At 34.4% G+C, this 25,196-nt stretch overlaps 1 protein-coding gene across 20 annotated transcripts; it reads left to right on the forward strand.

Annotated features, from left to right (window-relative positions):
- Positions 1-11,616: 11,616 nt before the first annotated feature.
- On the forward strand, positions 11,617-24,264 carry LOC148864408 (uncharacterized). Of its 20 annotated transcripts, none has more exons than XM_088978824.1 (4): positions 11,617-11,889; positions 21,734-22,725; positions 23,458-23,853; positions 23,988-24,264. In XM_088978824.1, the coding sequence occupies exons 2-4, from the start codon at positions 21,758-21,760 to the stop codon at positions 23,989-23,991; spliced, it is 1,368 nt and encodes a 455-aa protein (XP_088834950.1). In that variant the 5' UTR covers positions 11,617-11,889; positions 21,734-21,757; the 3' UTR covers positions 23,992-24,264. The 20 variants fall into 20 exon arrangements, with proteins under 20 accessions (XP_088834950.1, XP_088834945.1, XP_088834948.1 ...); XM_088978822.1 differs by adding an exon at positions 15,052-15,310 and having other exon boundaries at positions 11,622-11,980; positions 23,467-24,264; XM_088978806.1 differs by adding an exon at positions 15,046-15,310 and having other exon boundaries at positions 11,623-11,889; positions 23,455-24,264.
- Positions 24,265-25,196: the final 932 nt, after the last annotated feature.

Consider the following 25,196-nt stretch of genomic DNA (forward strand, 5'->3'; position numbering starts at 1 on the left):
GTAATCAGTAACAAAGGAGTCCAGTCTTTTGCAATTTGTCCACGCATGTCCAACTAGTCCACAATTTAAACAAAACCTGGGAAGTTGCTCGTAACAATACCTCAACCATACTAGCATACCTTGATGCAGTATAAATCGTCCTATGTACAAGGGTTTTTGCAAGTCCAATAGCACATTTTTTCTCACAAAAGGACCACATTCTAGATGGCCGACTAGAATCTTCTTTTAATTAGGGATTACAACTCCTACAAAGTTTGCCAGGTAGCAAATATGACTATCTTCTACTACCCCTTTGGGGACCATGTGAATTTGGAGCCAAGCTTGTCGCTTTCAGACTTTTTCTACTATGCCTAATTGTGAGTCAGACCATTCCTCAAGGAGAATCCAGCTTGTATGATAAAACCATGGCCCTCCGTTTAGTGTAAAGTTCCTTTCATCTTCATCTCGAAAAGTAAACTCAATGTTGCCGCCCTCAATAAATTTTGCTTTAACTGAGATCAAGATTTTCCATAAACCTTGACGTGGTTTGCTATAGCTTCTTCATCCGCCTGTTTCCTTGGGAAAATGCATCCCTTTAATATTAGTCTTGAAACTTTAATGGCTTCATCAATGGGGTTAAAAGATGGTAAAAGTTGGTCTTCTATGGAAACAGATATGGCAAACTGTTATGCTATTTTCTCATGTGACTATGGTGATTCTCTCGGGGAAATCACTGCTTTGCCCTTATCTCTTGTAGCCATTAGGGAGATAACTTTACGTGGAGTGAAGGAGACAAAGGAAAGTGTGAATGGAAGCTCACTGTTGAGTATAAAAAAGGATGTCAATAGTGAACCCAAGTCACTACTGGAGAGCGTTACAAAGTTGGGGTGACAAAAACAGGGTGAAAAGTTTGAGGGTAGAGGAAAAGGAAAAACGAACAGCGTCAAGTGGGGGACATGATAGGGGGAGTAGGAAAGTACTAAGCTCAAGAAGAAGAAGAAGGATTAGGGTCATCCGGTGAGGGAATTATAGACTCTAGGTCAAATGTTCAGGAGTGATGAGAAGAATATGGTTAGTAGAAGCTTACTTGGTAGTGACAGATAGATACCCTCAACTTTCAATTGCAATATTTGAGTACCCTTAACTCCTAAAAATATTTTATAAAAAAAAACTCTTAAAAATAGATACTTGTCCTTATGTTAGTATTCCATCAGTTAAACATTACATAATATCAAAAATACCATTTTCATGTATAGAAGAGATCATTTCAAGTAACCAAACATCTCCCAACAATGACGTTCTAACATGGATAGCAAATATATTCAATTTTTTTTTATAATGGCATTTTCTGGTGATGATTTTGCTTCGCATAATGATCTAAAAAATACACAATAAGGGTATTTTTTACATTGTATAATGTTTAACTAACGGAATACTAATGGATGGGCACAAGTGTCTATTTTTGAAAGTTCAAGGTACTCAAGTGTTGCAATTGAAAGTATAGGGTACCTATCTGTAATTTACCCTAATATACGTATGTACTTTCAAATCATCGTTGATTTGAATAGTTCTGGTTGTTTTTACCCTGAACCGTCATTTATGTTGTGTTTGGTTGCAATGCAAATTTATTTGCACTAGTATAAATGTATGGGAGTGCAAATGAAAAAAAAAATGTAAATTTTGGTTTAATTTTGTTTGAGATTTTACTTTATTCAGCTTTTGATTTTATTTTACTTCATTTGTACTACAACCAAACAAAATAAGGTAAAATTTGAAACAAAAATAAATCAATATTTACACACAAATCATTTGCACTACCATAGTTATGCATCAGTACAAATAAATTTACACTGCAAACAAACACAACTTTAGGCACAACAATTGAAATGGTAAGAGAACTGTTGATTCAAATGGTTGAACTGCTAAACCATTCAACCTACAGCAATATGAGACAATTTTTTTTTATATAGATAATAAAGATTATTTTAAAAAAGATTACAAATGATACATATTACAAAATCCCACAAAGAGGCGAGTTAAAAAGTTTACAATTGAGCCCAAAAAAATGAATTCCTATGAACCATGTTTAGCTAAAGAATTTGTCAACCCATTTGTCGATCTTCTTTCCCACTGAGCTTGTGATTGATATGTTTGATATTAACCATCTGAGCTTTCTCTCCTTTGCAGAATTAGGTTGCAATTTTCAACTCTTTTATCCACCCAATAAACTAGTTTAGAGTCATCTTCAATGATTAAGTGTTCCAAGCCCATCTCTTTGGCAAACTCTAATCCTTTTAGAGCAGCTTAAACTTCTGCATTAACTGAATCTCCCACACCAATAGGACCAGAATATAAAGCTATGATCTAGCCCTCACCATTTCTAAAATCTCTCCCAATTTTGGATAGTCTTAGGCTACTTAGGCTACTACCATAAAAATTTAACTCAATAACTACTCCAGGAGTCTTCCACTCCACCAAAGGCTTAAGTCTTACAGCAAAACTTTTGGTAATTTGCTCCCAATTCCTCTAGAAATCATTAAAGAAAAAAGGTTGAAATAGGTCCAGTAACTTTGCCCAACTTATAGCTTTATCTAGGATACTTACCCATATACTAATTTCATCCCTTCATTGAAGATTCTAGCATTCATTTTCTCCCAAATAGCCCACACCAAAGCAGCTCTCGCACGCCTCCACAAGACTCTACCTCTTTTCTTTGGCCACCTAAAGGTTGTGGGGTCAAAGAGATTACAAATTTGCCTTGGTTATGAAATTGCACCCAAAAGGATCAAAAAACTTCTCCTAGAAGTCTACAACAAAAGGACAAAAGATTAGTAAATGGTAACAACTTTCTTCATTTACTTTTGCAGAGGGTACATTAGTTTGGAAAGATGCAAAGACCATGTCTTCTTTTTGCAAGACATCCAAAGTGTTTATTTTTCCAAGAGACACTTCCCAATAGAGGGCTCCCACTTTTGGAGGGATAGGCTTGGACCAAACCTCCTTGCTATGAAAAGGCTGAGGATTAGGATTTGAGCATAAAGATGATACAAAAGAGGCACAAGAGAAGGAACCTAGGGAATTAGGCAACTAAGGTGGCATTTGATAAATCTAAAAATTCAGATCTGAAAAGTTAAAAAGATATTAAATGTGTTTGAAATCTAAAAAGTGGCATGGTTGCTTTTTTACTTTTCAGAGGATCTAAATCCATAAGTTTGTTTGTGCTGGATCAACCCTTTACCATCCGAAATTTACTGATTTTACTATTTTACCCTTAAAACATACAATTTGGAAATGTTGGAATTCAATTTACATTATCTCATAAAAAATAATTTTCAACCTCAATATAATATTGAAATAATACAAATAAAAAATAATAAATTAATAATTACTAATTAATAAATGAAATGATTAATGATTATAAAAATATTAAAATAATTAATAATTACTAATTAGTAATTTACACAAATAAAAATTAAAATAATTCTTAAAAATTAATGAAATAATTAAAAATTACTAGTTAATAAAAATAATTAATAAATAATAAATAACACAAGTAAATTTAATAAAAAATATTAAAATAATTAATAAAAATAATTTATAATTAATAAAAGCATTATTATTATTCACCGAACCACCACTACTACTTGTTGTAGCGGCGGTGGCGGTGGTGGGAAGATAGGGAAGGGAGAGAGAGAGAGAAGACAGGGGGAGAGAGCGAGAGATAGAAGACAGCGGCGATGGAAAGACAAGAGAGAGAGAGAGATAGAGAGAGAGAGAGAGAGAAGACAGGGGAGAGATAGCCATCGCTACAAGTTGCAACGACGGTGGTGGGAAGACAGGGCGAAGAGAAAGAGAGAGCCGCTGCAACTTGCAGCAATGGTGGTAGGAAGACAGGGCAGAGAGAGAGAGAGAGAGAGAGAGAGAGAGACAGAGAGAAAGAGAGGTTAAATGTTTAGGTTTTTTGGGTTTGGAGGTATCAGGGGTAACTCGAGTCATTTACGAAAAAATGTAAGGATATTTTGGACATTGGGTCGACTCTGAAATGTGTCTGAATGCGTTAAGAGTTGGCCCAAGGTCTATGATTTTCAGATCTGGAAATCAATTTCAAATCCAATTTAAGAGGTACAATTAAGCAAGGGATGAGGTCTGAAAAGTAGCATTTTCAAATTCAGACCTCTAAAAAGTACAATCAAATGGCACCTAAATGTGGTTATCAAGAGAGGAGGGGTCAAAACAAATAGGTTCAAGAGTTTTAAGGAGCAAGGGACAATTGAGAAATTAAGGCTTAGTTTGGAAGGAATACAAATACAAATATGTAAAGAGCGAAACCTTGTATTTTGTATTAGGGTAAATTATAAAGACCCCTCTGTACCATGGGGTCCAAATACCTCTTAAACTTTCACTTTATGACAAATACCGCCATCATTAAAGTTGTATCACTTAACTTTAGAAAAAGGTTCTCATTCACCTATTTAAATTTTTTTAAATTTCCAAGTTACCCTTTTCTTATTTATTTGAATGATTTATGATTTGATTTGTTTTCTAAATATAACATTGAAGCCCTCTCGGTTGGTTTAATGGAAAAGTTTTAATGTAATTAACGTAACTACAAGGACTTACCCTTTTTTATTTTCTAAATTATCTTTAATTCCTATTTATCTCCACAGTTATCTCTAATTTAGTAGAGAGTTTCTCTCCTAAAATATCTTTAATTCCTATTTATCCTCTCCCATACTTTTTATCTATATATATCAAAAGAAATTTTGGACTAAAAAATTTAAGAATTATCTAAATATTCTAACAAAATTATATAATAACTTTAAAATATTTATTAAAAACATAGAAAATAATTTTATATTTTTATAAAATATATCACAAAATTATGTACTAACAATTTAAATTATGTTTTTCTAGATAATCAATTTAAATGTTTTTCAAATATTTAATAATATTTAATAGCTTTAAATAAATAAAATTCAAATAACAAAAAAATAAATATTTTGTAGATTATTTAAATATTTAAATAACTACATATCTATCATAACTAGATTTTAAATAGTTAAAATAATGAAATTATGTAATAAATTAAAAAAATATTTAAACCAGAAAAACAATTATAACATAATATTGAAATTAATAATAATGTATTATATTGCCAAATTAATAATGAAATTATGTAATAATAGTACAAATTATGATTTTATGGATAATTAAATTCAATAAATAACTAATATTTTAAATTTTAAATATTTTACATATTATTTAAGTATTTAAATAACTAGGTATTTTAAATAACAAAATATTTAACATAACTAGATTTTAAATATTTAAAATAAAAAAAAATTATGTAGTAAATTAAAAAAATTCTGAAAAGTAGAAAAATAATTATAATATAACATTGAAATAATAATAATTTAATATTTTTACATAATATTGTAAATAACCAATTTCACTTATATTAAGTAATAATTTTAGAAAATAACTTTCAAAAAATTAATATTTATTAATAATAATTTTAAACTTTTAATCTATATTTATTATATAATTATATATACTAAAATTAATATTTGTTGTATTTCAGTAATTATTTATTGTTTTTGTGATAAATGTATTTTCAATGATTATGTATAAATTTATTTTGTTTTGTTATTTAATAGAAAACTTTCAATAATTATTGGATATTAAATTACTATTAGTGAAATTTTTAAACTTAATTTATTGTACTTATTGTATTTATTATATTTTTGTTATAACTTATTGATTAATATTTATTAGAGATTAAACTATTTTTTGATATTATACTATTTATTGACTAAGTTAATATATTTTTAGTACTATTGTATTTTTGAAATTCTTGTATTTTTTTCATTATCAATATATTTTCAATAATTATGTATTTTTGCTATAAATTTTCAATAATTATTGGAAATTAAACTATTGTTATTTACCAGAGATGAGACTATTAATTTAGCTAAAGTTATGAGTTTTCATGAGTTGGTTCGGTTCTATTCGGTCATAGGCTATTTGACCAATCAAATTGACATAGTTAGGTTGGGGAGTTGGTCAGCTAAAACCGATTGATCTTTTGTGAAAACGGACCCACTCAAGTTGTATCGGTTTTGGGTCGATTTTTTGATTTGGTTAGTTGGTTCAAAAGATTTAAACTTAAAAATTAAATTTAAATTTAAAAAAGTATAGTGCAATTATTAAAAAATAAATTTAAAAAATAGATTTATGATATAAAACATTTTAGACTAAGAAATATGGAAATTTTTCTACTTTTTCATATTAAAAATTATATTTAAAATATAAAATATTAATATATATCCATTGTTGGGTCGTTCGATTTTGGTTGGTTTACAAATGGCCAAAGTGAAATTGATCCAAATTGGTCGAATTGGAAAAATTTTGAACCAAAGCCGACCTATAAATCTAACTGAAATTAATTGTTGTTATTTTTGTATTATAAAAAATTTATTAAAAGTAGTATATAAAATATGAATAATTATTAATTACTTAAAAAGTTAAAAATATAAAACAATTGTATACTCTTATGTGATTCTATTAGGGTCATTTAATAGAACACATCTTATAGTTTTACATATTTACTCAAACCTACCTTATAGTTTTCATTTTATTAAAACATTTCATATATTTTACAACTTATTTACTTAATCAACCTTTCATTAACGAGTGTTTGTTTTGACATTAGGCTCATGATTTTTATTCCAAAAATACCCTTAATATTTTTTTTTGTACAGAAAACAAAATTAACCAAAATATAGCCAATAGAGTGGTTGTTTGTGTCTTATAAAGGGCAAAAATGGTATTTTTTATTTTCTTTTGATTAAATTTATTTAAATGAACATTAGGGTCAATACTATCATTTTCCACTGTCATTTAATGGGAGATTGATTAAATCCATTGCAAATTATAAGTGGTGTTTTAATAAAATTTTAACTGTAAGGAAGATTATAGTAAATCCATAAAACTATAAGGGGTATTTTAGTAAATGTCCATTTTTATTATTTAGCTTTTGCTTAATAAATCCCGTACATCACATAGGTCCCCGCTAGTATAAATATATAATCGGGATTGGGAAAGGACGAAAACCTCAATCTCCATCCCCTATTCCAACCCCAATCAGGGATTTTTATTAATCTCCGTCCCTATTTCCACTTTGCAAAAACAATTCCTATCCCCAACCCCATTGGGTCCGAGAAATCGAGTCCCAACCGGAATGCCATCCCGAGGAGTATTGGTAGGAATGATCATCGAAAATCTTAATCATGCTATCAAATTGAAATTTGATATTTGGCAAAACATTCCTTTTTTTTAAAAAGCCTAGCTTCGGTTGAGGTTTGTATCCTGTGGACTTCCATTGAGGTTTTTGTATCCTGTGGACTTCAATTTGTTTACAATTTTATTTGAGGAAAGAAAGCAGAACACGATATCGTAGTAGTGTCAACTAGTCGGAGGAACAACGAAGGAAGAAGGAAAAACCAGTTTCATCCACTGCTCAAGTTTAACATTCTTCTCATGAACGTCAAGAAAAAGTAAGTATTAACTTGACCTTAATGTGTTCTATTACTACTTAACTGTTGCTGGTTTCACCCAAACCAACGTTTGTTTCTCTTTGTCAACATATTACATGGTTACCAGAATGGATGTTTGGTTTAGTCTGTGGGTATCGATGCTACTTAGGGTTAGTTGGTTCAATAAAACCCGTCATTGTCCAGCACCCACCTTCCCAACTCAAAGAAAAAGTGAGCTTCTTGGTTGCTGCTACCAAAGTAGGACAAATATCCTAGTGGGCAACGGAAATCTAGGCCTCAAAGGTTGCGTGTTGGAAAGTGGAAACACCAACCAGGTTCCGTTCAATCGTTCAATGTATCATCCTTGCCAATTTCGTGGGCGTTTGCTCTGTTTCTTCGATTCGGATCACACATCCGTTATGGAGCTCGGAAAAAATACAATAGCACCTTTTTTGAAAAAATAAAATTCCGTACTTCGCCATGTTTCAGCCATGTCCTTATTATATACAAGATTTTTTGAAAAAATAAAAAAGCGTATCCGATTTACCCTTTTCTTGCCTCAGGAATAAAAACTTCGATCCATCTAGCACCTTTTTTTTTTTCTTTCTTTTGGCAAGTACTTCGCCTTTGCTTTTGTTTAGTTTCTCGGTTTCTCTCTTATATTTTGCCTCGATTGGTATAGTTTTCCACTAACAAGTGACGACATCGTTATTGATACTTTCAAATGCAATGAGGCTTATCTTTCATTACAAGTTAGAGAGACCCGGCTATTAGCTGTCAATGTCATACCAACGGTGAAAGGGAGTGATGGGAGGAGCTTGGAAATCAGTTGGCATCATCTTAAACATGGAAACCAAGCACAGATGAATTCTAATCATGCTTGTGCTGCGTAGATGGACAACTTTGGTCTTTGCCCCCTTCAATCTTTCGGTGGGCAAGCTCAAGCTGGATTTATAGTTGGGTCAGTATGTTAAGATAGTTTTAGAAACCAGATTTGTAGCATTAATACCCACAGACTTCACTTTTAATTAGTGGGAAATCTTAAATCTGTGTGAACTAATTTGATTACCTTTTTCTCTTTCTTTTCTTTTTCTTTTAAGCTTCTTTTAAGCTTATGTCTTAACTGTCAAAAGGATCCAAATTAAGCATAAATGGGTTGGGCTTGGTCCAATTGATCACGTAGGTCTCAAGATCCAAGCTTAAATCCAGCCTTTTGCTCAACTAACTCCGCTAATTTCAGTTTCTTTTTTATGGTCTGGCCTAATTTGAAAGCTGCATAAAAAAGTTATGCTTAATCTTAGATAAATGGTCTTTTTTTTTTATTAATTCTTAGGTGACTGCCCCATCACCTGGAATAAATTTTGGGATAAAAAAGGGTCTTTTTTTTTGGTGTTATAGCTATCGGGAGCCTCCTTTATTTTCTTTAAATTTGGTTCAATACACACGCCCTATTTATATAGAGGACGTCTGTTGGTTGTGTTCCCGCTTATGTAGTGGTTGAGTATGTCATTTCACTTGCGAGGTGTGGTAAATATGGAAATGCCAATTCTTAAATCGCATACCATCATCGGCCGTGTTTGGTGGATGCTAATTCAGCATTTGGCCCATAATACTAGAAACTTACAAAAGCATGCCTCGCTTTATGTGCAAGCCCATAAAATTAAGGTTTGTCAAGCATCAGCAGCCCATAAAAAAGTAGTCGCCTAATAGAAAAAAAAAAAGAAAAGAATTTCTTAAGAACAAGGTTTGTCAAGCATCAGCAGCCCAACTGCCCAACCGGTTAGACGCACCCAGACCCAGCAGGCCAGCACAAACACCGCCAAACGCCAATTGGACACACACTCCAATTGCAATTGCAATGCACCCATTCCGTAGTTCTTACCACCTACTAACTGGCCTAACCTAACTATGTATTTAAAAAAAAATTAAAATAATAAAAAAATCGGAATATGCTACCAACAATCATTCCCAACACTGTATCAACATCGTTGGATCAGCTACCAACCATCGCTTCCCTGCTGTATATTAGAAACAGCTCTCATGAATGATTAAGAGATATTATAAATGTGAGGCTGCATGGGCTATTGAGACTGGATTAATAGTATTAGGTCACATCTCAGTTGGTGTTTGGCATAGTGCTGGGAACATATAATATTTTCTCATAAAGAGTATTGGGTATGTGGAGTTGCAAGAAAATGGTGTTTATTTTTTGTTTAGAACCTGCTATATAGAAATTTTTTGAGAAAGATAATATTAGTTTTGTTTGGTATCAATGCTGGTAGCAATGTTTTCAACATTGATTTACATTATCCAATGTCTATGATGATGCCACATCATTGCACTACTGAGAAAACATTGAATTTTGTATTGTTCCATGCCACATTTTTTCGATTTTTAAGATATGTTCTGGAGCAACATTTTTTTGAACAAACGGTGCCAAACAAGAGGCATTGTTTGAGGCACTATTTTCTTTGATGTAGTGCCTACGTGGTGTTGTTTTCTTAGAAAATGGCATCGATGCCAAACACCCACTGAGTTTGCATTGAAAACATCCCCAATACTTGTCATTGAAAGATGATCTCGACTGGAATGTACTGTGGGGCATTTTGGGGCGCTAATCTAAACTCCTCCCTAATTCTCCCATGGATAGCAAAATAGTGGGAAACTGTTGGGAGCATTGAGTTGGTAGCAGATGCTTACCCTGAACAAGTAAATGAACATTTATTTAGGGTAAATTGTTGAAACCTCCTCTAAAGTTTCTAATATAACTGTTGCTAAAACCTCCTATGAACTTTTTGATAGAATTGCGAGTAGACCTCTTTTATTAAAATCCTTTAAAAATGGCATAAAAAAATCCAAAAATACCTATGCAATTATTATTTGGTTTCTATAGAAAAACAACACAAATTTTATGAATAAAAATAAATAAATTTGTAGCTTTTACCTTTTAGCAATTGTTATAAGGTAAATTTAAAAAATAAATCATTTTCAGAAAAGAGATTGAAATTTGAGATAGCTATTAATATGAAAAAAAATAGAAAATAATCATATTGATAAAATTTATGACTCTTATTACCAGATTGTAAGAAAAGAATCTATTTGTAATTATATTAAAAAAATCAGAGGAGGTAATTGCAATTAATAAACCTAAACATGTTTCGGCAACAGTTCTAAACAGTAGTTATAAACCAAGCAATCATCTTTTAAACGGTTAAACCTGAAACTGTGAGAACTCCTCGCTAATACAAAGTTGAATTCCAGACATCTATACTGGTTTAGTTAAATTTCCAAGTAGCCAAATCGAGAAATTCTTAAAACGGAGTCCAGCTGGCGCAAAGTCGCAAACCGTAGCAGCAGAGACCTGGGATCAAATCCCACTGTATAGCCCCAAAAATAAAAATAAAAAACTTGCACCCCTCGTAGACGAAAGGCGATGGACCGTTTTCCTTTCTTTCTCTTTTCTAAATTGTCCACTAAACCTGTTGTAGGAGCCAGGAGGTCCATCTCTGGTTTCGTTCACTACAAACTTCCATAATGCTTTTACGCTACATCAGCCTCGTTGGCTTTCCATTTGCAACTCCGGACACGTGGCGCTTGAAGCTTGTCCATAACTACATATCTTGACGGTCCCCGACTCCTCTCCCATCGAAATCAAATTAAGGTGTCTCCAGTCAATTACCTCCATTCCTTCAACTGGTTATTCACTCTGACTCGGTGGATTGCTTGCAGTTAATCCAGAATTATACTTCTTGGTTCATAGCCGTAAATCTGAAGATTCTGTCAACATTGGTCGCACCTGCAAAACCTCCCAATTGTCCATAAATAAAAGTTCATTAATTGATGGGGCCTCCTTTAATCTAATCGTCTGATCAGTGGTTTAATGGTTTTGCATCGGATGGCTTTCCCTTCTTTACATGCCAGGTGCTACAGAGACGGTGGTTAGGCTAGCAACTAGAAAATTATATAAATAAAGAACAAAACAAAATTCTTTTATTCTTTTGGGAAGGGGCCGTTGAAGAAGATTTTATTGTTTTCGGACCTCCTTGAAAATGCCCAATAAAAAATGATTTTTTGTCTATTTTTATGCTGTTTGGGTCCCCTCAGCGACTCAGCCTGGCAGTGGCAGTTATTATTTCCTCAAAGTCCCCCACAGCATAAATTGATTTTTTATCTATTTATTTTAAATTAAAAAAAAATGAGTAAAAAAAGATGTAATAATGTAAGCAAGAGGACTGACACTCGTCATCCGTCCCTCCGTTGTGGAATTCTTCCTTGGATCTGAAAACAGATTGTGGCGTCAAGCAAGTTCCCTATCCATTTGGTTCATCATCTCTTCAATCCAAGCACTCTTCTTTTTCAAGAATGTTCTAACCAGGTTCTCTCCCTCTCTTTCCCCTCCTCGAGATCTGAGAAAAGTTTGTTCTTTTTCTATAATTTTTACCGTCTATGATTCATGCTTTGAGTCTGTAAGATTTAATCCTTCCCAGTCGTTTTATGAGTTTAAGTTTAGTGTAATTTCCGCTTCTTGTTCTCTGCGTAAGGATACATTGATTCATAAGGATATATTGTTTTGTGGTGGGACGGTTATTTCTTTTTTTTTTCTTTTTTTCTTTTTTTTTTCTGGTTGTTTCTTATTCCTATTTCATTTTCATAAAAAAATATCTTGAATATATTGATTGCATGGTGTTTCTGTGTGCTACTATCTCCGCAGAGGTGCTGTAAATATCAGGGGATTTCTTAATTGGGCTTCCCGCCTCCCTTCCCCTCTATTTTCTGTGCCTCTGTGGTTTTGAACCATAATTTGAACCCAGTGTTACTTTCGTTGCTTATGGTGAGTTTTGGAACTGAGCTTTTTTTTTCCTTTTATTAAAGATGATGATGGCTGATTTTTTTTTTTGGAGATTCTGAGAGATCTTGCAACTTATACTTACCTGGACGGCGGAGGAGAGATCTTGCAAGTTCTATATCATCTATTTTATTTTCTTTGCTGCATGAATTGAGTTTGAGTTGGGTAATTTCGGTATTTGGAATTTTAAGTGCATATATCAACGGTGGGGGCGAATCCGTTAATCAATCTAAAATGTGTTTATTTTGAATAAAAAGTCACTTGTTTTTTATTTCGCTGTTTTTGGATTGATTTTGTGTCTTAAAAACTATTATTGGTTTTCGTTTTTGTTGAGTGGCAGGACGGGGTGATTCTTTCAATTCATCTTGTTATCCTGAGTATCCTGAGTATCATGAGTACATGGGCATTCTTTTATTTATTTATTTATTTATTTTTTATTTTTTTACTTTTTTTTTAGAGTAAGACTTTACCACATTTTCAAGATGATCATGAATTGGATGCCTGATACTCCCAAAGAGATGATTACAATTTTTTCAATTTTTCATAATTAATTAAGTAGATAAGGTTAAATCTTGAATATTGATGCTTCGTTATATTGTTATCTCGTAAGGTTTGTTCATCATCATAGGATACTATATAAGTTTAGGCAGCCTCCTTAGAACTTGACTTTCAGCCTCAACTAGTTCTCATTCTGTACCTTTCAACACCTGAACAAACTTTTCTGTCTTGATGTCATTGAGAAATTTTACTGGACTTGGAACTTCTTTGAATTGTATTTGATTTTATCTTGTTAAGGTAACTTGAATTTTCTTGGATAAATTTGATTTATTGGTTTTTTTGTGTTTTAATCCATTGTTTTTTTGTAAGTTCCCCCACATACTTAGTTCTTATCCTACTTTAAATGATTTATTAATTGTCATCATTCATTAATACAAATGGAGCTTAAAAAATAACCTCTCACTAAACATATTCAAATAAAACCTGAATATGCGGTTCTAGTTATATCAACTATCATATTTATTTAATTTGACTTACTCGGATCCCTCTTCATAACCATCCAACCTTCACTAGTGCATGTTGTACTGTTTCTTCTAGAAACTTAGGTTGTGGATAGTTAAGTAATAGGACACTTGTAGCTTGGTCAAAGATCTTCTGATGATTTGTAGGAGTCCTTATCAATATGTCGTACTGGGCTCTAGACATGAAAGGCGGTGACTACTTTCTGGGTTGTAGCAATTTCCATAATGGAACTAAAATCTCTCTGCATCTCATTTGCAGTCCTAATATTTTATTTTATGGTTTTGAGACATGCCATCTGGTGTAAGACAGGTAGGTCCAATTTTCAGATCTGATAGTGATCTATGTAGGGTGATTAAATAACAAATAGATAAATTGCTTGAATAAAGAATCAAGAGAGAGAGAGAGAGAGAGAGAGAGAGAGACTAGTTCACCATAAGGACATGGACTCCAAAACTGAACCCAACCAACTTGTAATTGCTTTAAAACTAAGATGAACCAACCCATGGATAGCCCATAGTGATACTCAAATAAGGACTCTAACTTCTAAGCAACTCCAAAAATTCATTATAAATCCTTCTAAAACGAACTTAATGTAAAGAAAGCATAATTGCAGAAATTATAAAAATAGTAAATGACAACTTTACTATAAATAGTAATTATGAAAATTGCTATAAGTCTGAAAGTTACTATAAATAATAAAAAAGGCCATTACCCAATTCTGGTCCTAGCTGTTTGGATTCTGGGGCCTTGGGAGGCCTGGACTGGATACAGACCTAACCTTTGGCATTTTTTTTTCACAAAGTGGCTGCTCTTGTCAGCTCAGGATTTTACGATTACAATATGCAATGGCCCCTATGAATAGCAATTTTGGTTTTTAGTTTGTTACTAATAAAACTAATTCCTAGAAGACTTAAAAACCATATTTCTAAGACAAATTCTGAAATTGCTGTAGGATTTGGGAAACTGGTTTAGTACTTCCTGTATTCTTTCCCTGCTTCCATATCTCAATCACCATCCCTTAATCAAGCTTACATTTAACTTTGTGTGTCACTTTTTTAGTCCATGCATTTTTTTTTTTCAAACTAAGTTCAGAATTAGGTCCTATTTCCATGTTCACATTCAACCACTTGTTTTTACTTTCCCCCCCATAAAGACATAAACCTTAACTGACTTTGTTCTCCCACTTTTAAGATGTGAGATACGAAGAGATTGATTATGCCATGTTAGTAGAAGAATGGTGAAAAAGCAATATCATCTAAGAAGATCATAAACATATCCCTAGGCAATTAGAAGAATTTTGAACATACAGGGAGGCAGTTGGCAGTGCTTTGTTGGAAGATACTAAATTTCTATACATTCATATCTTAACATGAACATAATATTATTTAAGACCATACAGATCTATAATTTTTTTCCCAATCCAACATGTCAGACATTGAAACAAAGTGGGATAGCCTCATAGCCATAGATTTAGGATTAGGATTATGTCATATTTTAATGCAAGTCTTGTAAACCCCCTTGTTATGATTGCCATGAAAGGACTCCTCATGATTCTTGTGCATAGTCATGTGTAGAATAGCTGCAAAAGTCTCTCCATAAAGAATTCCATGCTATTTTACATACCTTTGACAAAAAAGGTTAACTAACTTCATTCATTTTTCATAGTTTCAGCCTTTCAGGATCTTTTGATGAATTATTAGTGGGAGTCATTGCTATCCCCAATAGGAATGTGGCTCTGCACATGTAAATACAGACTACATATTATATTCATGCAGCAGTTGTACTTACAAGCTCGAAGGTGTGCTCAATGATTTGAAAGGTGCACCTAGGTGCATGGGCAAGGCGCATTTTAAGGTTTGTGCCTCACCTAAGCCCTAGGTGCAGCATTTTCAAAAGGCGTGCACGTGGTGCACCTTGCACTTTAGTCGAGGTGTGCACCTTTTTATTTTTTTGTGCTTTTTGTTCTTTTTTGAACCTAGTGAAGCTTTGAGAACAAGGTATGTGCCTTATTCTATTTTTCCGCTTCAGCCAGTTCGCTCACTCACCGAAGCTTTGAGAATTGGCTGAAGCAGAAAAAAGGCCAACCATTCTTGAGGCAAGGTGTGCACCTTGTTCTATTTGCTAATGTTGTTCATTCATTCATCCTAATAAAATATCTTCTTGGAAGGCAATTAAAATTATAAAATCTTTTTTTTTTTTTTTTTTGTGTGTAGGGATTAAGAATTTAAGACCCTAACATAGACCTGTTTGGGCTTGCCTCAAGGGGCTTGGTACAAAGGCAGCTCATAGAATCAGTAATGCAAAATGTTTTACATCACATTAGCTATTTGAAGTAATGTAATTGGACAAAAAAAAAGAGATTAGGGATTTTCTATGCTTGAATATGTCTCGTGTTTGGTTTTATTTTTCAATTTTCATTTGAATATGTTTTACATGTTATGTTTATGTATTTTAATTTTAGGTAATAGGTTTTTTAATATTAATATAAGTTTGTATTTTTAATTAATATTATGTTTGATATTTTTATTTTCCTTGCATTTTTTAATTTTTTGGCATTTTTTCGCCTTGCTTCAAAAAGGTGTGTGCCTGGTCTTACGCCTTGCACCTTGGGCACAAATTACCCTTGTGCTTTTTTTGGATATCTTTTGAAGGGCTACACAACGGAGGGTAACCCATCCCCCAACTCATAAGCCCCCAACCTAGGTTCAGGAGGGATTCGATCCCAAGTCTCCGCTATGACCAGCAGGAGACCTTTCCAACAAGCTGGTTGGCATATTGTTCCTTGTGTTTTTAAAACACTTGGTGTGCTTCTATTGTGGATCCAACAATAGATCCCACTCATAGGTAACCAGCAGATTCAAAGTGTTTTTCATCTTCCCAAGAGGCAGATTGGCATACTGCCAAATTTGAAGTGTAGCTCTTAGGCTGAAGATCAGCTTCTTCCTTCATGGACTAACTCCATCAATCTTGGAAGCTTTAGAAACCAAGGAACCAATGAATAGAAGAGAACATCACTGGAATTTTGTTTGGCTTCTTTAAGAAGGTCAAAATAGCCATATTAATTTATCCTTGAGAATACATTCTTAAAACCCGATGATGAAGTTGGCATGGAGCCAGAAAAGACTGATCCATAGTTTGAAGAAAACAAGTTGAAGACTTGATGTGAGGAATAGGAAATGATAAAAAAATCGAAGGAAGGACTAGAAGGGTTACATCTAGGGGTTTGGAGAACTCAAAATTACATAATCCTAATAGAGTGGGGGCACAAATCAGTTACTGGAAAAGATAGGAAGAAATGATTTAGATTGTGAAAATTATTTTATCTTATTTGATTTGACCCTTCTGTGGTACAGTAAGAGCTCTGGAGGCTTTAATTGGCAAAAGTATTGTGGAAAAAGTGTAAGTTTTATACCCAATTCAATCAATATTTGACTACTACTCAAATATGTAAAGAAAGCTTGATATTTAATTCTCACACTAAAGCTACATCATAAAAGACCAACAAGCCCCTAATATAAAACAGGGGGTAGAATCTCCATTGAATGTGCAACCAACCAAAAGTTCTCACTTGATTTGAACCAGATTATGCTTTTGTAGTTAACTTGGTAGTAGCATAGGCTTGATATTTGATAGGAACCTGTGAGATTGGCTTGGAAAATAGCTCTCAGGTAGTGTCTGTCAGCCCTTGTTGGCCTGTAAATGTGCCTTGTTAATAGGCTTTCACAAAGTCATAGCTACAACCTATGAATATGGTTGCTAGAAGGTCCATGCAGTTTGCTTATAAGTCCAACGTGTATCTCGTATTATCTCTAATTCTTTGGTTAGGGTTTTTATGTAGCACAAATAGTTGCTTTGCATTGGGAAATAGGCACAAAAATTTGCTTTTTTCATATATATATATATATATATATATATATATATATATATATATATATATATATATATATATATATCCATTCAAAGTTTGTTTTAAGGGTTAATTACTTATATATACCCTCAATTTCTAAAAACAACTTATATGTGCCTCATTGGCTGGCCCTACATAACATTAACATGACCTCTGTTATTGCACCATTTAGAGCTGTTAGCAGCTCACTCCAAAGGTTTTCATAATACCGATCTTGCCCCTAAATGTTCAAAACTATGGAAAAAAAATGTTCTCATTGCACTATTCAAAATGTTCAACCATGTTCAACTATCCATTCAAAAAAAGAACAAAGAATCGAAGGCAATGCTGGGGGTGTTCAAATCAGTGGCTGAACCGGGTCGCAAGTGATTTCTGCCTAGGCCAGTGGACGGTGGACACCAGACATGAAGCCTGATTGGCACCAGCTTTGCATGTAGGTGATTTTTATCACCCACGATAAATCTGTTTAGTTGGGAGCCCAATGAAAGAATTTCTTTCTGGAGTAATTCTGATTTTTCATTTTAGTGATTAGTCAGAATTAAATTTCCTCCAAAGAGAGGTGGGGGAAAATTATAGCAGCCGGGCTTAGTTTTGCACTTGATTTGACAAGATCTGCAGGAAAAAAACTGGACAGAAATGAAAAATAGTAATAATAATACTAATAACAACAACAACAACAACAATAATATCCTAAAGATACAGGGTATATATAAGTAATTAATTAGTAAGTTCATGAGCCATTCTTCAGAGTATTACTTTAGAAAACTAAAAATGAAAATGTCTTGAAATTAAAAATAGGTAAGAATTATGGATTTAATTTCCCATAGTTGGACCATTGAGTGATATGGTAAATTTCTTGGAATGACTACACTGATTAATGTTCTTAAAATTTCTTGATTTTTTTATGTTATTATTTCTTTAATGAAGATCCAGTTCAGTAAATCTCTTGCATCATCTCAATTCCTAATTGAAAGCATACAAGTTGCTGTTTTATCTGTTTCTTTTTCTTTTCTGTAATTCTCCTGTTTCTTAATCCATATACTTTGTAGCCTTTTGTTCCCTATGTTCCCTCTATCCTACAACCATAATCTGATACCACACCTTATTTTTCTGTTTGACCTCTAATTTCTCTTGCTCGGTCAGTCCCAGTTGCCCCAAATCCCTTGGATGATCATACCTTTCAACCCTACTATGAGGTGTCCCTTCACAGGAAAAATGTACAGATGGTTCAAAATCATATTTGAAGTTATGAAGATATGTGGCTTAAGTGACGGATTTTCGTTTTGAGAATTCATGATTTGTCAATGCCTGAATATTTGCAACTTTGAACCTTGTTGAATTTATCTTCTAGTTCCATCAAGTGCTTCAGTGGTTTCATCAGATAACCATTTAGATGCATTAATAAAATGCTTATCTCAAGTGTGCAAGACACAAAGGTAAGGTAAAAAAGGTGAACAGATTTAAGAGGGTGTAGTCCATGGTATTGATATAATACATATATTCATTTGCATCAAGGGTTAACTCAATCACTTGGAACTAAACTCCGTCATTAACAAATAAGGATAAGTGAATATCCTGGCATTGAACTCCGTTACTAACAATTAGGGTTAAGTCAGTCTCCATGAATTGAACCCATTCAAAATCGATTAGGTTAAATCAGGCGTCATGCATTGATTTACATCATAATCAAATGAGGTTAAGTCAATCTCCTTGCATTTCACTCTATCATAAACAAATAGGGATAAGTGAAGCTCCCTTCATATTAGCAGTTGGACTATTTTTTGGATTTCAAGCATGGGTTTCTCATGCCTGTGACCAGTTGCTCAGGAGTTCATATTTATTATTGGAGTGCTAGAAGTATTTCTCATGCCTAAAATAAATAGAAGTGCAATTTTTCTCTAACATTGAACTCCACAAAAAAAAAAAAAAAATGTAGCCATTTAACTCCTTTCCAGTGGAAAAATTTAGGCGCTCTAGTTTATACCAATGTTTTAAAAAATGACCCGGAACCGGAACCATTATGGCCATTGGTTTTTGGGTCGACAGTTTGACGGTCTGTTTCGAATGGACGACCTGTTCTGACAAAAAATTAAAAAATATATAATTAAAATAAAAAGCCATAAACTGTTGAACAGGTCGAATGGTTTGACAGTTCAACTACTCGGGTCATCGGGTCGTTGACCAATTCAATGGTTTTTTGTCAGGGATTGGATTTGGGGTAAAATGGAACCAGTTGCCTAGACAGTTCCTGGGCTGAACGGTCCAACGTCCGGCACAACGACGGTTTGAAAACCATGGTTTATACAATGCTATTATTAGATACCTGAACATGTTTAATATAACTATTTGTAACATGGTTAAGTGCTGGTACAAGACAAGATACTGCATGAATACCTTTAAATGACAAATTATAATAGCTTTAACAATTTGCAGCTGTTTGTTTGTAAAGACTCTTTCAATTCTGTTTTTAACTGAAGTGAATAATCATATATGCCTAATTCTTGAATCTTGACAATTAAAACTGATTCAACTTAAGCAGGTAAGGATTAGATGGTGATTATTAAGTGTAACAATTACTTCATTCAAAAAAGGAAAATTTATATGAGAGTATGCACAAGAAAATACAAAAAAAAAGGAAATTTCACATACCTATTTTAGCTACACAATCATCAGAATTCAGCTATCTTGGGGGAAACGGTAAGAGAGTGTTTCTATTTGGAAAGCCTCAAATAGATATCCTGTAGAGAGACTGGGCCGAATGACCCCTAGCCCATTACTATCTTATTGTTAGTTCTTCCTTGCTGTTTTGTTCTTAATGGGCCTTTTTTTGTGGGCCTTTAATCCTTTTTTATGTTTTCTAAGTATGTTGATGAGGTGGATGCCCACTTAAGGGAAAACTTGTAATTTATCTAATCTTAGTAAGATTAATAAAAGATTAGAGAGGTGGAAGAGGAGATTATCGAACTCCTTCTTTCTCCCTTCTTCTCCATCTTTCCCTCTTCTTCTTGCTATCTTCTTCTTCTTCTCTTCCTCGTCTGCTATAATCTGAAATACTTTTACTGTTTTTTACTGGACTGAATCACATCTTATCCAAATAGATAGATAATGATTCTCGGGTATCTATAATCCAAGATTTCAAAGAGGAAACAGATTCTTCATTCTTGCTGATGTCACTGCATGATTTGCAGATACATAGGTCCATTTGACATGTAACAGCTGGGTTATATAAAGTACAGTATGATACACAAAAAGATAAATAGGATCTGGACCCAGACCATTGTATATGCATATTATTAACTGGATAAGGTTGCTCAATTGATGACTCAACCTTGCAATGTTCAAGGAGGAAAAATACCTGGTATTTAGCTGTTTAAGAGTTGAATTTAGGCTATTGTTTATGAATGATCAAAGTACAATTCTCTTGAATCAGAAAAGACTTAATCTAAAGATGCCAGCATTCAGCTGAATTGGGTCTATGTTGGGATGATGCATCCATAGTTGTTGAGGGAATGCCTAAGTGGCCACTCCTAGGTGATAAGGAATTTTTTATTGTCACCTTATGCCTAACTCTGGTGTTCTTGTATTGGGGGTGTAGCCAAACCAGTACACCTTTACGTTTTATTTCTCGTAGACTATGTAATATTTCTTGTATTTTACTATTAGTACTTTCTAGTTGCTAATTCACTTAGGAAAGCAAACTACCTATAAATACCTAGAGAAACAAGCTACATTAACCAGTTTTTGTTTCTATATTATAAGTCATCACATGGGTGTAGCAATGCTTAGGCAGGTGCCTCTAGATGCTTTTTTGGCACCAAGTCTTGTCTTGCCTTGGTTCCATGATAACCGTGGATGCACCTAGGTCCATAAAATTTGCCAGGATTTCTAGACAAGTGATTTAGGATTGAGGTGATACACTGTGGATCCAAGCTACTGTTCTTTTTTAGAAAATCTGTTAAATTGGTTGAACTCTGGAACTAAATATTTTTATGCATTATGTTTTTCTTGTCTTTTTTACTGGTAGCAAGATCAAAGAGATCTTATCAACATGAATATGGAAGTACAATTGGAGATTCCCAATAATAGGAGAAAAAGGAGACCAGAGAAAGTTCACTCTCCCAATAATAGGTCTCCCCTCCCTACCCATTTTCTAGATAATAAATAATTTATAAAGTTGTTTGATTATGGTACCAATTTGTTTTGCCTTTTTCTCCTTCCCTAGAAATGGTAAAATTGCTTTTATATCCTTTTTGAGTAGCCTGTTGCAGATTAAACTCTTCCCACTTAAAATATTTCCTGAGACTTTTTTCCTTCAAATATGAGGATCTTTATAGTTTTGTCTCTGATTTTCTTTAAGAATGAGTCTTCATGTCTCATATATGATGTAGAGGAAATCCATGAATCTTATTGTCCTACCCATTCTAATTTATTCCAATTCTATTGCAGTAAAATGTACAAGAGAAGAGAGTAATGGCAGCAGCAGAAGTAAGGGCTGCTTGGCAGCGAGCAGCTAATCGGTGTTTTGTCCAAGAAGATGCCAAAAGAGCTCCCAAGTTAGCTTGCTGCCCATCATCACCTTCATCATCTAAACCACAAGTTGATATTGGAGCTGGCGATTTACCAAATGGGCCAGGTCATTCCATTGCAGGTTTCATCCCTCTCAACTGGAACATTTCAAATTCCAATCTTCCACCTGATTCAAAATGGTGGCTTCAGTTGCAGCCCAACTTTGGTTATCAGAAGGATTTCACGTGTGAACAGTTAAATCCCTTGGAAACCGAGCTGGAAGTCCTGAAAGGTGGAGAGGTAAACAAGAACTATGGACTCGGAAGGGAGCACCCACTTAGCAAAGAAGACAGTACTTATGCTGAAAGTGGCAAGAATGCTGACTCTTATTTGGACTCATGTTGGCAAGTCCCTGCTACATGTGCAAAACTCGGAGCAGAAGCTAAAATGCGTGAACTGAAGGCTGCAAGTACTAAAAACTTACAGGAGATGCTTAAACATAAGGACATAGGGAACTACTGGTTCCAGGATGAGGAGATGGATTTTGATCCCAGCTTAATCTCAGAACAGCCTGAAAAGCTTACTTCTGACTCAAAATCCCCTTGGATGGGAGCTGAGAAGACTGAGCCATGGTGGCGAGCTGTGGATAAGGATGATTTAGCCTCCTTGGTTGCACAGAAGTCACTTGAGCATATTGAGAATTGTGATCTCCCTCGACCACAGACCATGCATGTTAGTAGAGGCCCATTTGTTTCTCATGAGTGTTTTAACTGTGACAAGATTCTCCCCTCATATTTAGAACAAAAGACACATGGTGTTTTTTCCCACTTCACTGATTTTTCATGGAGCAGTCCCACTTCAGGAAACATGGATGACAAAGAATTGTCTTCAGGCGAAGTAGGATCACTCTATGGTTCAGAGAAACCTTTCAGGTATTGCTTTACTTTATACTGTTTTTTTTTTTTATTATTATTATGTGGTCTAGTGTTCTCTTTAACTACTTTAACTGCGACACTTCCTTAGTGTTTGGATATAATTTGTCCCTAAGTTGCACCAAGTATCATTAAGGTTGTCTTTGGTTTGAAAGAAAAGGTAGGGAAAGGCAAGAAAACCTTAACAAACCTTGTATAGGTTTCCCTAACTTTCACTACTTATTCTTTCAAACCAAACACAGCATAAAATAACAAACTGGAAATTGCAATTAGTATACATTTGTACATCAACAGTAGAAATTAAGACTAATAATATATTTATAGAAAATCTATTTAAAGGGAGAAACTAACCAATAAACTGAATTATCTCGTACACTTATCTCCTTTTTATGATTTTTCATATTTTGTCAGAATTTAAATATTACAAATCCTCAAATGAAAGTAGTTGTATACAATATATCTGAAATTTATCTTGTTCCATTTCTCTGACATGAATTGTGTTTTCATATAAATAAATAATGGCTCTCCAGAAATTAGAGAGGAAAGACAAATTGGTGGTTGAACCTCATATACAAATACAACTAAGTCATTGCTTAGAACCTTTTATTAAATTGGGTATATATTGTTATACCATGTTGATGCCTGTAGCTAAGCATATAAAAAATATCTTAAAGTACTTTGTTTTATGTTGTTAAGAAGCACAAACTCAATTCCTGTAGTCACTTCTAGCAGCTCTAACAGCTACAGTACAACAAACAAGAATCGAACAGAGACCAGGGGCACTTCTGATGGTGATCTAAGCAAAGCTCAGCTGTTAGAGGCACTTTGTCACTCACAAACCCGGGCAAGGGAGGCTGAAAAGGCAGCCCAGAAGGCTTACACTGAGAAGGAACACATCCTCAAGCTCTTTTTTAGACAAGCCTCGTACCTCTTTGCATACAAGCAATGGTTCCAACTGCTACAGTTGGAGACACTTTGCCTCCAGCTTAACAAGGGCCAGCAAATCTCCACTCTCTTTCCAGTGGTCTTACCATGGATACCGTGCAAAGCTAGGCAATTGAGGAAGGGCCGGCATAAGGCTGCAAAGAGGAACAGAGTCAGAGGCCCATCGAGATACGACTTTAGTAGGTATGCTTTTGCTTTTGCACTAGGATTGAGTCTTGCAGGTGCTGGGTTGCTCCTTGGATGGACAATGGGGTGGTTGCTACCTACTTTCTAGAACACTTCACAGTTCCAACCAACTACCTGTATCTGGTTGACAGTTAAGCAGCAGATGAGGTAGGGATGCTGATCCTGCCAATCCAAAATCCAAAATGCTCTCCATGGGTGTGAAGATGCTGGTTACAGTGGAATGATGATTCAGATTTCAGGCCAGTGTTTATCGTCTCCCTACATGTATGTAGTTCTTGATTTATGTAGATAATGCTTTTCCAAGTATATATTTTCTGTACAAATGATGTAATTGGATGTTCGTGTGTTTGTACATATTAGAGAGAACACGTTGTGGAACAGGAGGGAGAGGGTCCTGTCTTCACTTCAGTAGTATGCAGTTGGAAAACATGTGATGGAGCTACATGTTGAAAGGAAGAGGGTGGGTGGGGTAAGGGGTAAAAATCAATATTTGATGAAAAAGAAAAACATGAGAACTGAAGATTGAGCTACTGGGTCACTTGAATAGTTCCCCCACTCCCCCCGCCTCACCCCAAGTTGCTTATTTATTTTTGGGTTGCATGGTATGAAAGTGAATGTGATTGATCACCCACTGACACTTACGTCAAACCGGAAAGCATTCTTTCCTTACAGATCACTTCACGTGAAAAAAGCTCCAATGAAATGGTTCATCTGTCAGTAGGGTGGTTGCTACCTACTTTCTAGAACACTTCACAGTTCCAACCAACTACCTGTATCTGGTTGACAGTTAAGCAGCAGATGAGGTAGGGATGCTGATCCTGCCAATCCAAAATCCAAAATGCTCTCCATGGGTGTGAAGATGCTGGTTACAGTGGAATGATGATTCAGATTTCAGGCCAGTGTTTATCGTCTCCCTACATGTATGTAGTTCTTGATTTATGTAGATAATGCTTTTCCAAGTATATATTTTCTGTACAAATGATGTAATTGGATGTTCGTGTGTTTGTACATATTAGAGAGAACACGTTGTGGAACAGGAGGGAGAGGGTCCTGTCTTCACTTCAGTAGTATGCAGTTGGAAAACATGTGATGGAGCTACATGTTGAAAGGAAGAGGGTGGGTGGGGTAAGGGGTAAAAATCAATATTTGATGAAAAAGAAAAACATGAGAACTGAAGATTGAGCTACTGGGTCACTTGAATAGTTCCCCCACTCCCCCCGCCTCACCCCAAGTTGCTTATTTATTTTTGGGTTGCATGGTATGAAAGTGAATGTGATTGATCACCCACTGACACTTACGTCAAACCGGAAAGCATTCTTTCCTTACAGATCACTTCACGT

This window comes from Nelumbo lutea, chromosome 3 (genome assembly GCF_056320005.1).
Source record: "Nelumbo lutea isolate HS-2025 chromosome 3, American lotus-T2T, whole genome shotgun sequence".
NCBI lineage: Eukaryota > Viridiplantae > Streptophyta > Magnoliopsida > Proteales > Nelumbonaceae > Nelumbo > Nelumbo lutea.